Source organism: Sebastes fasciatus, chromosome 21 (assembly GCF_043250625.1).
Source record: "Sebastes fasciatus isolate fSebFas1 chromosome 21, fSebFas1.pri, whole genome shotgun sequence".
Lineage (NCBI taxonomy): Eukaryota > Metazoa > Chordata > Actinopteri > Perciformes > Sebastidae > Sebastes > Sebastes fasciatus.
In genome coordinates, this window is record NC_133815.1 from 1,174,011 (window position 1) to 1,190,965 (window position 16,955).

Sequence of the window (16,955 nt, forward strand, 5' to 3'; positions counted from 1 at the left end):
GACAAGCCTTGTTTTGCCAGTGAGGGAGATGCCCCCCTATTTATTTGATTTTTAGATTTAATTGTACAAGTAAATAAAGACTAATATAATCACTGCAGCACTTTTATATGAACACAGCGTAAAAAAGAAAAGAAAAGAAAAGAAAAAAGGCATTCATTTTCACATTTTGTACAAAAGTCGAGGTTTTGCTGCCAGTTCTTTTTTTTTTAGATTACTCTTTTATTCTGAAGGAGTCAGGTCGGAAGTCTTCTTGTTATGTCAGCTGGGAGTCATATGACACTGTGACGATCACGTGATTAACAGAACCATGCAGAGAATACAGTAACTTTCTGTTAATATATATACAGCAAACCTTTTGAGTGTTAACTGATAATATTATATTTTTTATAAAACCAATAAATAAAAGACAACAAATCATCTTCATCTTTTAATGTCACCACTGGTTTCACAGCGAGCACCACAATGAGGCATTCATTAGAATAAATCCACCATCGCATCATGTGAGGAGTCTGCACTGACAGAAACCTTCTTTATTATTCATCCTTTAAAAAAACACACATTAAATGTTCTGATTAAAGTTACACAATCTAAGAGCTACTTGTTTCATCTTCATCACTGCAAACATCATCTTCTACATTTAACGACACCACGCTGAGATGACTTCTGTTTCTTTTTGCGCTTCAGTTTCAAAGCGTTGCCACAACATTTAATAAGCCCTGTTAGCTTTCGCTTCCAAAAACACTCCACACACCAAACTGCTGTGACCTTTGACCCCCTCCATGTTTGACCCTTAACATGAGACAGAGCGACAAACAAAAATAAAAAAAATAAACTGAGGCTTTTCCAACTTTTTTTTTTTCCTCGGGTACATCTTCTACTTTTCAGCGATAAATGTGAAAAAGATGAGAATTAATGAAAATATTAATAGACGTTGAGACAGAATGACCGTTGGGGCTGGGTAGTGAATCTTAAATCTATTTTTAAAAAAGCTTTTTATTAATGCTAGCACATCGTTTTATTTCCAACATGTCATACCCATTTCATTTATTTATTTTAATCTCATATTGTTGTTGGGTATTCCATTTTAATTGTTTATTTTAATCTCATATTGTTGTTGGGTATTCCATTTTAATTGTTTATTTTAATCTCTTATTATTGTTGGGTATTCCATTTCATTTATTTATTTTAATCTCATATTATTGTTGGGTATTTCCATTTCATTTATTTATTTTAATCTCATTATTGTTGGGTATTCCATTTTATTTTTGTATTATTTTAATTTTCTGATTTATTGCAGTCTTGAAATGTTTTAATCCTGGTTTGTAACTTTGTTTTGATGACTTTGATTTATTTGTTATTATTATTATTATTATTATGAAAGAAAAGATGAGAATTATTAAAAATGTGAATAAAAATATACATTGAGACAGGATGATCGTTGGCTGGGTAGTGAACCTTATATCTTTTTTTTTATAATAAATAAAAAAAAAAAGCTGTCAAATCTTTTTTATTATTAATTATTATTATCCTTACACAAATAAAAAAATTTGAATTTAATTCATGTCGTCTTATTATTTCTTGAGATATGTGTGTATATTTTTTCTATTCTTCTCTTCTCCGTATTGTTTTTCATGTATTTTTTTGTCGTCTACTGATTGGTTAGTTTTTGTGTACTTTGTATTTTTCTAAATTATGTTTTCTTTTTAAATATTTTTCCTTTTTTAATTATTGTTTGTCTTTTTCTCTTTAAGTTGAGGTTCTCCTGACACATTTCTCATGATTTCATTATCTGGATTTTATGCAATCTAATGTATGTGCACACAAAATAGAATACAAATATTATTTATCGTATTGTTATTTGATTTAATTTTTGTATTATTTTAACTGTTGGATTTATTGCAGTCTTGACATGTTTTAATCCTGGTTTGTAACTTTGTTAAGCGTTGTATAAATAAAGTTTATTAATATTATTATTGGAAAACAACTGAAATATTTTTGTAACATCTGAGTATTCAAACTTAAAGTTGGCATCTGTTACTCTTTGATTATATATTTGCTGATTTAATAATGCTTATTGTATGCTGTATATTTATATAATATTTATACTACATATTTAGGCATTTTTTCCTGTATTGGTGCTCTTTTTCTTTGTTTCTCGCTGAAGTTACAAGATGAAATATTCAAACCCAATATGCTTAAATTAAATTTAAAAAAGCCTCTGTTGTCTTCTGCATCATTTCCCCAAATTCATCCCGACATAAGTGGCATCTTCACAACCTCAGAATTTAAAATAACCCTCACAGTTGTTTATATTGGTTATATTATATTGGGCCGATATTAGCAGGAGGAAATGAGATGTGGTCTCAGCTTCAGAAAACCCTGCTGGTGCCTCTCAGGGCGCTCTGACTTCAACATCCAACACGGTGAAACTCGTCCCCCCCGCAGCCAGGAGGAGGCGCTCCGTCCTGCCTGTTTAAAGGAAGCAGTTGGTGGGTGGTTGGAGGGGGTGGGGTGGAGCACCGGGTCCTCCAGGAGGCGTCGCCTCCTCCATTCATCTCCTCTTTTACAGCGTTTTCATCACGGCGGGATCGTGAAGAGAGAGCGAGCGGGGCGGTCGTTAGTCATCGGCGTCGGGTTCTAAAGGAAAATCGCCGTCTTCGGAGGCCACAGAGAAGGTTTTCTTTCCTCGCCGCTGCACGTGATCCTCGTTCCTCTTCTCCAGCGCCACAATCTGTCACGGGGAGAGACAGACAGAGAGCATTTAACTGGGAATCTTTTCATCAAGTTCAAAGCTTTTCCCGACACCAACTATCTGGCAGCTCCTTCCTGCTGCAGAGGAATGTGTGTGTTTAGACCAGCGGTCAGCAACAAGCAGCTCTTCAGCTCCTCTCCAGCGGCTCCCTGTGGACTTCTATAAATGGAAATGAATAACTGTTCTTTTGTTTACATTTAAGTTTTTATTGATCATTGTTGTAGGTCTATGGTACGACGGAGTATTAGGGCCACGTTGAGGAAAAAGATAAATCTGAGATTTAGAGAATAAAGTCATAATATTATAAAGTAGTAATTTTATGTGTTATTTAAATTTTTTTCTCGTAAACTTCTGACTTTATTATCGTAACATTACGACTTTTTTCTCGGAAAGTTATGACTTTACTCTCGTAATATTACGTTTTTTTCTCATAGTGTTACTACTTTATTCTCGTAATACTACGACTTTTTTTCTCGTAAAGTTATGACTTTATTGTGTAAATCTCAGATGTTTTTTCCCTCAATGTGGCCCTAATACTCCGTAGTACATTGTCTCTTTGGCCCTCACTGCATTAGACTTATATTCTATATAAACTGTGTTACCTTCATCACAATGATCACATGTTTTGCGGCTCCAGACAGATTATTTTTTTTTTGCCTAAAATGTCTCTTTAGATAGTAAAGGTCGCTGACCTCTGGTCTAGATGAATCATGAGCAACATAAGCAGGTATTTAGTTTGAAGCTGAACTAAAAACGGAGAGCAGAGAGTTCGTTACCTCGGCGATGAACTCGGCCTCGTCCTCTTCACCAACAGGGATGTTCAGTCCGCTCACGGCGTTGAAAAGCTCGTACACGCTCATCGCCTCGCTCACTCCTCTCTTCTGGAAGAACTGTGGAACACACACACACACATATACAACTTCAACAGCAAAACTAGCTTCACTTGGAGGAAACAAACAAAAAGAATCGTCTCTCTGGTTTCAATATTTTCTACGTTTGACAAAATAAAACCGTTTCTGTGGCGGTTAAACTTGGTTGAATAAAGACGGTTAACCAAACTAAGTTCATTCCTATTGTTGTGGGACTGGTCAGATCCTGATTGTCAGTTAACTAATAATTTTTTTTCCTTTTTATTACAGACAAATAATATAAATCTGAACTTGAATGAATTATAATGATAATTAGTCAGGAGTTAAAACTAGCACCCCTTTAACACCCAGGACTCAACCAGGGTTGAACCAGCGTCGATTGTGTCTGAAAGGGTTAACCCGCCTTGACCGACTCAGCTGCGCGACCCAGGTCGAGAGGTCGAGAGGTGGGCTGGACCCCAGGAAGAGCGCCGGGCGTTGATGCTACAACTTCCGTGTCCGTCTCGTGATGCTGGAAGGCACGAATGCAACTACATTTATGGAGTCCTGAATCCCCCAGCTTCTACAGCTGGACACCAAAGCGGGTCTATGTGGAGGTGGAAGGAAGTTACCGCTTTTATTGTTGTAGTCTGAGTAACGTGAAGTCATATCCGTTCCGTATCCGTCAACAGAAACAAACCTCAGAGAGTGTAAAACGTCGGAGGGTCGTCGTGGATACGACCTGCACCCTCCCATGTTAAATCCAGCGTGGTAAACACTACACATCCAGTAAAGGATGGAAACAAATCTGAAAAAAGGCCGAAATATGTTCAAACAAAAGTCTGATACATGTCTGAAAAAAAGTCTGAAAAATGTCTGCAAAATATCCGGAAAAAAGTTAGCAGGAAACGTTGCGGTCGAGCCGGCCGTCGCTCTTGTCTCCGTGGACAAACGACTGTAGAGCACCCAGATACTGACATTTGTGTTCTCTGCATTGAAACGGCCCCGATGGAGCTGACCATGGATGGATAAAGAGAACGGAGCTGACGGGAGAGCTAGAGACCACCTTGGAGAAGTTAGAGGAAGTAGTAACTACGTCCGCTTTTCAAAATAAGATGTTAACAAAGGGAACTGTATATACAAAATACATCTATGGAAATAAGATTGATGGATTATATTCACCAGAAGTATAAAACATTACATGTCCCTTATAGATTAAAAAGAAAATCCCACTAATCTGTGAGGGAAATGTCTTTATTCTTTGATTTTTGGGTTGCTGGATAATAAATAATTCCTGACAATGACTGATATATTTGACTTCAGGACATCTCTGACTACATACATGCTGAAAATCAAACATTTTTACCGTATTAATTTAAATATTTTCCAAAGTAAAAGTCCCTAAAGGTTTATGATTTAACTTTTCCCCTTCCTGGTCTAGTGTTAAAAAAAGTTAATAGAAAATTGCAATAAAACACAATACTTAAAAATCAGAACCGGCACCCAAGTATGGTGATCGTATTGAATCGGGAGATATGTGAATCGTCCCGGCCCTACTGAATAACTGCAACAAGCATGCGTATGTAGATGAAACTGGGCGTTACCGTGGAAACGTTCCTGCAGTCCCTGAAGAGGAACTCCAAGGCGTGAGGATGGGTGGGCTCGATGGACTGACTGACATCAATCAGCCACACCTACAACACAGACACACACAAAGATAACAGACACGAGGAGTAAACTAATGAAACTAATCGGGGTGAAATATGGAAGGAAAGGACAGGTGAGATGGGAGAGACTAAGAAAAGGAAGAAGGTGAGAGAGGTGGAGAAAAAGGAAGAGAAGAAGAACGGGAACTAAAAGGAGGACAGATGGAGGAACTTTAACAAATGAAAGAATTAATTAAACAAAGACATAACGAAGAACGGAGAGAAAGAGGTCGTACCTTTCCTTCGTGCCACAGAATGTTGTATTCACTGAGATCAGCGTGAACCAGATTACACTCCTGATACAGCTGCTGCATCACCTGCACGCAGACAGAAATACATCACTCAAGAGCCTTACTGTCATCATGCAAACGGAACAACATTGCAGTCGCGTCAACCTCAAATGGAGCATTGTATTAAAAGACTTCACACATTAACAAGGAATAAATAAATAAAACACGAATGAGATAAAAGATTAGTAATAAATCACAGCCATTCAAAAGTGTGGTAATGAGTAGAGCACAATACGTTTGGTATAAAAAGGTTTACGTACTATGACGTGATATTAAACAACTCTCTGAAAGCTGTTGACGCAAAAAGGCAGTACAGGAATACGCAACATTTGCATGCACACTGCAGTCCGGTTGGCTGTAAACGTCCTCCTACACAGCGCCGTGTCCGCTTCACGCAACAGAAACGTTAACTACACAATACAGAAAGTGATCAGACCCCAAATGTGATGCTAACGTTAGCTGTTGTGGCTATCCCCGTGCCGTGTGCACCATCTATCGTACGGGCGATCTCAACCCGTGTAGCAGCCGTGTTTCCTCTCCACTGGCTTTAGAAATGTCGCCAAAAAAAGAAATGTGATTTAGGAACGTTTCTATCAACTGGTTTGGAGCGAATGAACTCGGCTACAGCGTAGTTTGGTCAGCAGACCCTTTTTGTGTCGACATCATGATGAGGTCATGATGAGGTCACGGTGTTAGCTGGAGGCTAAACAAAGGAAAGACTGGAGGCTAACTAACGCTACACATCTAAATGTCCTCTTGCTGTGTTGTTGGCTGAATCCAGATCTCACAGACATTAGAGAGGACAAACTGGGATCGGAGGCTCTAGAGCTACAATATCAGAGAATCGTCTCTGCTTCTCTGATGTCGTCTGTCTCTCTTTCTGACTGACTTTACTGAAGGATAGTTAACTATAGACATCCACAGATTTATACGCCCTCAGTTTATCTCTACAGCGCTGCCGTTGGCCTCCAGCCTAAATGAAAAATGCTTATAATTATGTTATATTTTGGTATTTGTCTTCATATTTCAACATTTTTTAATGAATTATTTATTCCTCTTTATATTTCTACATTTATATTTTCTTATTTATTCTTTTATTTATTTTTATTTATATTTACATGTTATTTATACTTCTATTTATTTTCCTTTATATTTCCACATTTTGTTATTTACTCATGTATACTTTTATTTATATTTCCCCATTATATATTTTCTTATTTGATCTTTTATTTATTTTCTTTATATTTACACATTTTTTATTTACTTGTTTATTCCTCTTTATATTTCCACATCCGTCGTACAATATCGGCAAAGCGTTTCAGAGCTGGAGAGGAAGGGTTGCTAATAGTTTAGCCTCCTGCTAACCAGCCGGCGGCTCACGGCTGCTGTTAGCAGAAGACTAAGACGGTACAGAGTGCAGTACTTGGTGTACAGAGTGCAGTACTTGGTGTTCAGAGTGCAGTACTTGGTGTTCAGAGTACAGTACTTGGTGTACAGTGTACAGTACTTGGTGAACAATGTACAGTACTTGGTGTACAGTGTACAGTACTTGGTGAACAATGTACAGTACTTGGTGAACAATGTACAGTACTTGGTGTACAGTACTTGGTGTACAGAGTGCAGTACTTGGTGTACAGAGTGCAGTACTTGGGGTACAGTGTACGTACATGTAGGACCTGGTAGAAGGCGTTCTTCATGTCCTCTGAGCTCAGCTTGACGTCTTTGAGTTTGGGAGCAGGAATGTGGTCTTTACCGATGAACGACATCACCAGGATGTGTTTCTTCAGCAGCACCACCTCCGGACAGGGAATCTCTGCCTTCTTCATCCTGAACACACATCACATTTATATGTTTAAGTCTTCACGTTGAGACGTTTAAAAACAGAAACACAACGCTTTAGATTCATTAACAGCCAACACAATACGTCACTGCACTTATTGATGAGGGGGAAATAAAAACTGCTCGAGTGATGAAAAGGACTGGGCTTATTTATGTCTTCTGTTGTTGGGAACCTGTTTGAGGAGAAATGGAACCAGCACCAGCATCAGTAAGACCAGCAGCACCAGTCGGAGGGCGTTTACCTGGTCAGGTTGTGCATCTCCTTCTCGGCCCACAGACGGATGATCTTGCGTGGGTTCAGTTTGCTGAAGCGGTCGATGAAGCGGTAGTCGTCTTTGATGTAGCGGTCTCTGTTCTTGAACTCGTTGAGCGTCGTCTTGTAGACCTTCAGCACCACTTCGTCTGGAACGGGCTGCTCCTCCAGGCTGACGCACATACACAGAACATGTTTGTGTGAAATCACATTTTTAAACGTTTGCAGCACCTTGTAGCTGTGGTAAATTATATATTTATACAGGAAACGGATTCTTTGACTTCTTCACATTAAATCAGATTTTATTGGGCTATAAGGAAAAGCAAAAGCAATAGGGAAAATAAATATATACAAAAATTATATATAAATAAATAAATGTGAACTTAAATGAAAATGCTTATAATTATGTTTTATTTTGGTATTTGTCTTCATATTTCAACATTTATTTACTTATTTATTATTTTTATTTATTCCTCTTTATATTTCCACATATATATTTTCTTATTTATTCTTTTATTTATATTTCCATATTTGTTTTACTTAATTATTATTTTCTTTATATTTCCACATTTTATATTTTCTTATTTATTCTTTTATTTATATTTTCACGTTATTTATACCTCTTTTTATATTTACACATTTTTTATTTACTCATTTATACTTTTATTTATATTTCCCCATTATATATTTTCTTATTTGATCTTTTATTTATTCCTCTTTATATTTACACATTTTTTATTTTCTCATTTATTCTTTTATTTATTCCTCTTTATATTTACACATTTATTATTATTATTTACTTACTGAGCGAAAAACGTAGAGGAAAATATTTGTATTAAAAAAATATATCTGTACACGTGAGGCCAAGACCTGAGACCATTTCTGGACCTCGTGACATCCACCCACCTCCCTCCATCAGCGTGGAAGACGACCGACTCTTTTCCTGTGCTGATGCAGCCGTTAATGTTCTCCAGCACGCCGGCGTTCACCATTTTGTACATCAGCAGACGCGTGCGAGGGTCCACCGCTTGTTCCTGAGGAGAAAGAGATTGAAACGGAAGTGAGAACACAACACGACGCAATGCGGAGGCGCCGTAGTTCAGGCGAAGGATAAGGTGAATACGTACAGCAGTGGAGTGCTCCTTCTTCTCGTGCAGTCTGGCGCTGCGTTTCTGCTCGCTGTAGCAGTGCTGCTTCAGGGAGTTGAACACCTGGTTGGACAACTTCAGGTCCATCCCCAACCCGTCCCCGACATGGACCTCTGGAGCAAACTGCAGGACGAGGAGAGGAAACGTAAATACAGCGACGTTCACAGAAGTCACCAAAAACAACTCCAACGTAAAAATGATTTGTTTTTTAATTGCGTCTCACGTTGTCCATACGAGCGGTGTTCTTGCGTCCGCAGGTCACCTCGTCGTGTTTGGTGGTGATGTTCTTGCCTTTCCCAGTGAAGCCTCTCCTGGGTGTAGTCTGGGGCTTTTCTGAAGGATCAAACACACCCAGCTTTAGAGTCCGTGTGATAATGACATCGCAGGCAGCAACTTAAAAAGTCTGTTTGGGATCCGAGTCACAATGAGGACATTAAACGGATCAGCTAAAATAACAGGAACACCTAATAAGACAGCAGCCCTTCACTCATGTGTGTTGATAGTGTGTGGTGTTGAGTAAATCCACGGTTGCTCTCCTTTAAAAAACAAAATACCCAGTGTAGATGTGACACGGTTCTGCTGTACAGATGTCACGACAACAAATACTTCACTATCAAGTCCAAAAATCTGAAAACGTGCCGGTAGTCAACGGAGAGACAAACATTTGTTTTGATCCCGTTTGAAATGCTCCATGAATCAACACATTATGATGTTTGTCAATTTAAAAAAAGAGAATTTTGCAAGTCCAGAAAGTCTCAGTTTGTCGTAAAACCGTTGAAGAATCAGACTGTTAAGATACGTCATTAGAAAGAGGACAAACCCGACAGTGTGGTAGTGACGTCTCTCTCTCTCTGAAGCTACGATATCTGTGTTTCCTACTGGGATGAACTCACACACAGCAACCGGTCTGATCCTTCTTTCTCTTCCCGGCTGATAGAAACATCAGGAGTCTCTGATAAAACACATCAGGTCAGATAACGCTTCATCTGTGCCTGGAACATAGCTAAGATAGCTAGCTAGTGCTGGTGACGTATGTTGTGCGAGGCGAGAGATTCACTGAGCGCTTTCACACACAACTAAATGATACTAAAACAAACTGAGACTTTTTTGACATGAAAATTATTATTATATATAAAAAAATATATATTATTTGTTTAAATTGACAAACATCCGATGTGTGATTCACAGCTGGATCCCAAAAAACATTTGTCTCTCTCCGTTGATTTTTTTGGAAATAAGGTCCCATGGTGGTCCAACGGAAGGGGCGTGACTTCACCTCACTATAAAGGAAGTACATGGGATTTATTGTTTTACTTTTGTTTGTTACCGTGGTATCAAACTGGAATCGAGAATCGTGGAATTTCACTGGTATTGGTATCGACTACTAAATTTCTGGTATCGTAGCGTCCCTAGTTTACAACCGGAGCTCCAGCAGCTATCTGGCATCTTTCTTCCTCTGTACGCTGCCTAAAGGCCCAGACGCACCGAGCCCACATCAGACAACTAGCGGCGACGAAGGCCGCCCGTCACGTCGTCTTTGTCTTGGCCAAAAAGTCACACTCGAACAAACCGCAAAGACGACAGCCGACGGTCAGCTAGCACGTTCGGTATGCGCCTGCAGACTGCGGTAGTCTGTGTCCATCATTCAGAAAGGGAAACAGGAAGACGGCGGATATACAAGCCGTTGTTATGATACGTACATGAAACAAAGCGGTGTCTGCCGACCATTTTCACACCGCTCTCACTCACCACTTAGCTTCATTCCAGATGTTCATGTTGCTGTGAAAACATCTGGAATGATCAGATGAGATGAAGATGAAAAATGAGAAGAGTTTTTCCACTTGACTTTACTCGTTGGCTTTCCTCACGTCCGTTTCTCTTCTCGTGGACTGATTTGTTTAAACTGAACAGCCAATCAGAGTGATTTCTTTCATTGATGAATCGGCCAAAAAAGCTCCGCCGCGGTCAGACTAGAGCCGACGATGCCAGACACACTAAAAGATCTAGACCGACAGACGCTCACCGACGGCCCCAAACTGTCCGACTGTCGGCTTGGTGTGTCGGGACCTTTACGTTGCTTTATAAAAACACACAGTGACCGTCAGACGTCTACTGAAGATGAAACACGCCGTTATCTAACATTCATCTCAATGTGACTCACAGCTGCATTTGAAGCTGTGATTCACGGCAGTCGGCGCTGAAATAGTGTGTTGTGGTTAAAAAAAGTCTCAAACAGAACAGAGTGTATTAGTCTCAATGGAAACTGAACATACTGAGCTACGGCTGCACGGCACTGTAAGGTGTTTCTGTTATTTTGTCCACCAACAGTAGGTACGTTACCAGCTCTGTAGGGGTCGTGTCTTGTGTCCTGCCAGTCGACCTCGTCCTCTGAGCTGTCGCTGTCTTCGTACGGATGGACCATACGGTAGTTCTCAAAGGAGATGGACACTGAAGACAAACATTAAAACAGTCACTGAACTAAACCTTTAAATAAACTGCAGTCGGTCACTGCACCTGCTGAGTGTTATATTACATTATATTATATTATGTTATATTATAGGAGGGTGGGAAAAAATAGATTCACCTATATTTCACGATTTTGAAACAGATGTTTTAATGCCAGAATCAATATATCTGCTTCATCTGAGTCTATGTGGAGGTAGAAGGAAGTCACCGCTTTTATTGTTGTAGTCTGAGTAACGTGATGTCATATCCGTTCACAATGAATCGGAATACTGAATCTCGATACATATCGAATCGGTGATAGTATTGAATCAGGAGACAGGTGAATGGTCCCGGCCCTAGTTGTATAGACGTCAGACTGTTGTGGTTCTACCTTTGCTGTCTCCGTTGAACTTCTTCTCCTCCCGGCGGAGCTGGTCGTCGAACTCGCGGTCGAACTGCATCTGCAGCATCTGGGCGAGCATCAGGTCGCTGGTCGTTTCAGAGACGTCATCTGACAGCAACAGATCTGCTCCGGGACTGAAAGACAGACAGACAGACAGAGAGACAGAGAGACAGAGAGACAGAGAGACAGACAGAGAGACAGAGAGACAGAGAGACAGAGAGACAGAGAGACAGAGAGACAGACAGACAGAGAGACAGAGAGACAGACAGACAGACAGACAGACAGAGAGACAGACAGACAGACAGACAGACAGACAGACAGAGAGACAGACAGAGAGACAGACAGAGAGACAGACAGAGAGACAGAGAGAGAGACAGACAGACAGACAGACAGACAGACAGACAGACAGAGAGACAGACAGAGAGACAGAGAGACAGAGAGACAGACAGAGAGACAGAGAGAGAGACAGACAGACAGACAGACAGACAGACAGAGAGACAGAGAGACAGACAGACAGACAGACAGACAGAGAGACAGACAGACAGACAGTGTTTAGACTTTTATATAGTCACTTTGTTATTAAAGGGACTGTTTGTAACTTTCTAAGCGTATAAATGTACGGGGTCGGGACACATGCACGCTCGCCTATACACGCTCGTGTGTCGCCGGAGTCTCTGCTGTACTCTGCTCCTCTGCTCCTCTGTTGCCTTCACCCACACAAGCCGCGCGCGTTCTCTCTCCACCTCTCACGTGCATGCTGCTCACTACACACTGCAGAAGAGTTAGTTTAGCTCTGAGAATATCTAGTGAATGTTCAGTGGACGTTTGTGCAGAAATAACTGCTGCAGCTCCTCCAGACCAACAGAGGTTTCCCGTGTCTTGTGAAGTGACGGGGCTCCGCAGAGAGAAACGTTATCGTCTCCGACCGGGTGCCGTAGGGAGACACCGGCACCCGGTCGGAGACGATAACGTTACTCGCTGAGGAGCCCCGCTGCTTCCTGGAGGCTGAGACAGGAAAAGCCAACACTAGGATCAGCATTGATTCATGGAGAGACCTTGGTCTGGTCAGCTAACATTACTGCCAAGCAGCTGAAATATAGAGTGATATTGTGCTTTTAGCTGACGTGTGTCTCCTCACTGTGTTGAGCGATGCTCCTTCATGTCTATGTAGAGCGAGCAAGCGCAAACCCGACGCTGACTTTCGTTGACTTAACGGCCACAGGTGTCGCTGTTAACAAGACATTCTGAAAGTTACAAATAGTCCCTTTAAAGGTTTGTGGTTGATATAGAGAATTTCGCAAAATAAACCTTGAAGGAGTAATTATTGAAGCGCTGCCGGCAGGAAAGCCGTTACATCCATGGATGTATAAAGAGAAGTGGATCCAGCGTTGGAGGCGGGGCTCCGTTCATTCCTATAAGAGTGTCTCAGCGGTGCATGAAGCCTAAATGACTCCACTTCTGTCTGGAAAAGTACCCGGATCTCGGGCATGTGGGACATGCACAGTAGCGTCCGCTCGGTCACATGACTCGGTCACAACGTCACGCCGGTGTCCCGGCTTGGCGCTCCAGCCTCGGTCAGCCTCTCATTAACATGAACGGAGGAAGGGAAATAACTCTGGATTCAGCTGTTAGTGCATTTCACAACTTTAAAAACTTAATGATTTAAATGAGGACTATTAGAGTGTTCATACTGGGGAGTTGATTCACCTCTAAATAAATGATCCTCTGAGTTACAGACGTCTCTTTCCCAATGTGAGTCTATGGGAAAAAGTATTTTTGGGCCAAATGCATCACATGACGGACATGCGGATCAGTTGCAGTACCGACATTTGGCCGCTACGAAAGTCAGGATAAACGACCGGCGCTCTTCCTGGGGTCTTGGTTACAGCTGGTGATTGGATTGAGATATGTATGATATCTTTAGAAGGGAAAGAATAACTTGTTCTATTAGTGTACTTCTGTATGGAACCTTTTACACGGGCAGACTAGAGCCGACGGTGCAGGACACACACACACACACAAACACACACAGGTGAAGCAGAACTTACTCAGTGAGTGCAGGGAAGGCGTTGCTCTCCTCATCCAGCTGTTTGGCCAGCTGCTCGCTCATCACATCAGTCAGAGAGCAGGACGGAGCCGCTGGAGCTACCGAACCCCACGGGCTCTGGAATCAAAATAAAAAAGCTCATTATTTGGCGGACCCCTGACAGAGCGCCACGGACCCCACGGCCTTAAGGTCAAACCACCCTGACACCTTATGATGTCATTTGATTAATGTCACTCCAGGGTTTCTGCACAATATCTGTCATTTTGCTGTGTTGTTAATTGATTTACAATAATAAATATATACATACATTTTGCATAAAGCAGCATATGTGTCCACTCCCATGTTGATAAGAGGATTAAATACTTGATAAATCTCCCTTTAAGGTTCATTTAGAAAGATAAATAATGTACGATTTCAATCAGCCATGATAAATATTAATATTATTTTCCACTTTAATAAATAGTTAAAGTTAAATCTTGTAACTAACTTCAGTCCTTATCATCACTATTAAATATCCCTTCATTCTCAGATTTAACCCTTTAAATGACAGTTTAACATAAAACCACTGGAGTTTATTTATGAAAAAACAAACAAACAATACATTAATTATTGTGTATACTAAATACTAAGGGGACTTTTTATATCATTTGTTCACAGTCTGGGATATGTCAATGATTAGCAGCAACATTGATTTGATCCATTGCATCAAATACTGCTTTTATTCAAACTGCATTTGGACTCAACTTTACAGCATGTATAGTGTATATTTAAAGTAATTATCTTAAAACAGAAGCAAAACTGACAGTCCTAATAAATCCAGTCTAAAGTTGACTTTCATATCTGTTTTACTGGTGAAAATGGTCCCTTCTGTTTTAATGATAGATAACTTATAGATAATTATTAGTGGTAATAAGTGAGCAGTGTAATTAAAACACAGTGAGTCATAAGAAGGGAGACAAGTTCAGACATGTCTCTGAGCTGAGTCCCACCTCCACTGACTGTCCTTAGGGTCCACGAGAGTTAGAGGACAGTTTAGTTATAATCAAAATATTGAAAACAAATTGGGACATTTTTCAGACTTTTTGTTTTTACTTTATTTTGGACATTTTTTCAGATTGTCCTTCACAGAGACAGAGACAGAGACAGAGAGAGACAGAGAGCTCACTAACTGAGCCTTTTAAGGAGAACTCTGATCTGTCCTCACAGAGACAGAGACAGAGACAGAGACAGAGAGACAGATATAGAGACAGAGACAGAGAGCTCACTAACTGACTGATCTGTCCTCACAGAGACAGAGAGAGAGCAGTCTGTCTGTCTGATCTGTCCTCCATGTTGGACAACAACCAGCTAACTAGCTAATGCTAGCAGGCTAGGTAGCTAGGTGAGTTAGCTTTAGTGAAACTAACCAGACATGAAGAAGACAACTAGAGACAACCAGACAACCAGACAACCAGACGACAGAACTTCTTACCTTTGGTGTTTCTATTCCTGATTGATCCATGATTACAGCGAGATATCGATCACTGAGTCTTTCCTTGTTGTCAGAGAGCTGCTTTTAGCTGAGTGAACCGGAAACACGTCACTGTCCGAGGAGGATACCACGCCTTCACAATAAAAGCCCTTTTTAAAATTTATTTAAAGGTCCCATATCATGCTCATTTTCAGGTTCTTACTTGTATTTTGTGTTTCTATTAGAACATGTTTACATGCTGTAATGTTAAACAAAACTTTATTTTCCTCATACTGTCAGCCTGAATATACCTGTATTCACCCTCTGTCTTAAACGCTCCGTTTTAGCTCATTTTGACGGAATTGCAACAGAATTGCGTTGCTAGGCAACAGCTTGGGTCCATGTGTACTTCCTGTCAGCTGATGACATTCACATCCACTGCAACCAGGAAATAAACTGGGACACATTTAGAATGTTTACGTTTAAAATTGTGTAAACGGTCTAAATATTGTATATTTGTGACATCACGAATGGACAGAAATCCTGACAGCTTGTTTCAAATGCAGAGTTTCTGAATACGGGCTGTGTGTATTTCCTTTTGGATTGAGCGTTTGGATACTTTCACAGTATTTATATAGAACTTAAGCCTGCTTTATAATAAAAAAACAGGAAAATCTCACTTTTTTATAATATGGGACCGTTAATCAGGTGAGTGCTACAGGAATGATTCCAAAAACTCGGAAATGAGTTCGCATTTTAGCACTTCCGGTTCCCTCATCTGTAATTTTTAAACAGATTTTTCATTACAAAAAATTCAGCAAATACATTGCATGGTATAAAAATAATAAAATAAATTATACAACAAATAAAATGTAAGGAGAAGAAAAATTAATAAAAACAACAAAAAGACATGTGTTGTAAAGTGACTAAAGCTGTCAAATAAATGTATTGGAGTAGAAGAAGGCTATAAACTGACATGATAAGAAAATACTCAAGTTAAATAAGATTTAATTTGTACTTAATTACATTTACTTAGTTACATTCCACCACTGTTGATTGATTAGTTGCAGACAGAAAATTATTTAGATGCGCAATTTATCCTTTGAGTAATTTTTCTAGCATAAACTGCTAATCGTTCTCTAATTCTAGCTTTCCAATGTGAGGGTTTCCTCACTTTCCTCCGCTTCACATCATCATAAACTGTAAATATCTTTGGATTTTAGATTGTTTAGACTTTAAGAAAGGACAAAAAAAACATTGTGATAGACAATTTTTCACGATTTCCTGACATTTTGAGACAAAATGAACTGATTAAGTGTGAGAATGATAAACAAATGAATAGATAATTAAATAAAATGTTAGTTGCAGGCTTGGTGTAACTACAACATGGATGGAGACTAAAGGAATAAAATAACTACACCATACATCAATATTACTACAAATAAAAACATTTAAAATTAAAAAAGTACTTAATTCAAAATAAAACAAATTAATTACCTAAGCATATATACATTTATAATATTGATTAGATGTAATGTAAAAATGTAAAATAAAAATAAATCAAAATACTGTATAATATAATTTATTTTGTGTTTAACCACTTCCTGTAGTCTATGTATATTTGCGCGTAACCGCGTGCGCGAACCAGCCACTGCGTGTGCGCGCACAACCTACAATCTGTCCAGGTTTGCTCGTGAACGCGCATGGCCGTCAGCTGCTGTCACACAGGCACGAGCGTGCAGGTTGGTCAGTCAGACAGCAGGAAGACCGGAAG

General features: G+C 39.8%; 1 protein-coding gene across 1 annotated transcript; it reads right to left on the minus strand.

The window, feature by feature from the left end:
- Positions 1-414: 414 nt before the first annotated feature.
- Positions 415-15,329, minus strand: riok3 (RIO kinase 3 (yeast)). The gene is made up of 13 exons (XM_074622304.1): positions 15,203-15,329; positions 13,733-13,848; positions 11,673-11,818; positions 11,177-11,284; positions 9,060-9,169; positions 8,816-8,959; positions 8,595-8,722; positions 7,678-7,860; positions 7,264-7,423; positions 5,543-5,623; positions 5,205-5,294; positions 3,529-3,642; positions 415-2,731 (listed from the first exon to the last, which is right to left on the minus strand). The coding sequence occupies exons 1-13, from the start codon at positions 15,230-15,232 to the stop codon at positions 2,618-2,620; spliced, it is 1,524 nt and encodes a 507-aa protein (XP_074478405.1). The 5' UTR covers positions 15,233-15,329; the 3' UTR covers positions 415-2,617.
- Between the last annotated feature and the right edge of the window lie 1,626 nt (positions 15,330-16,955).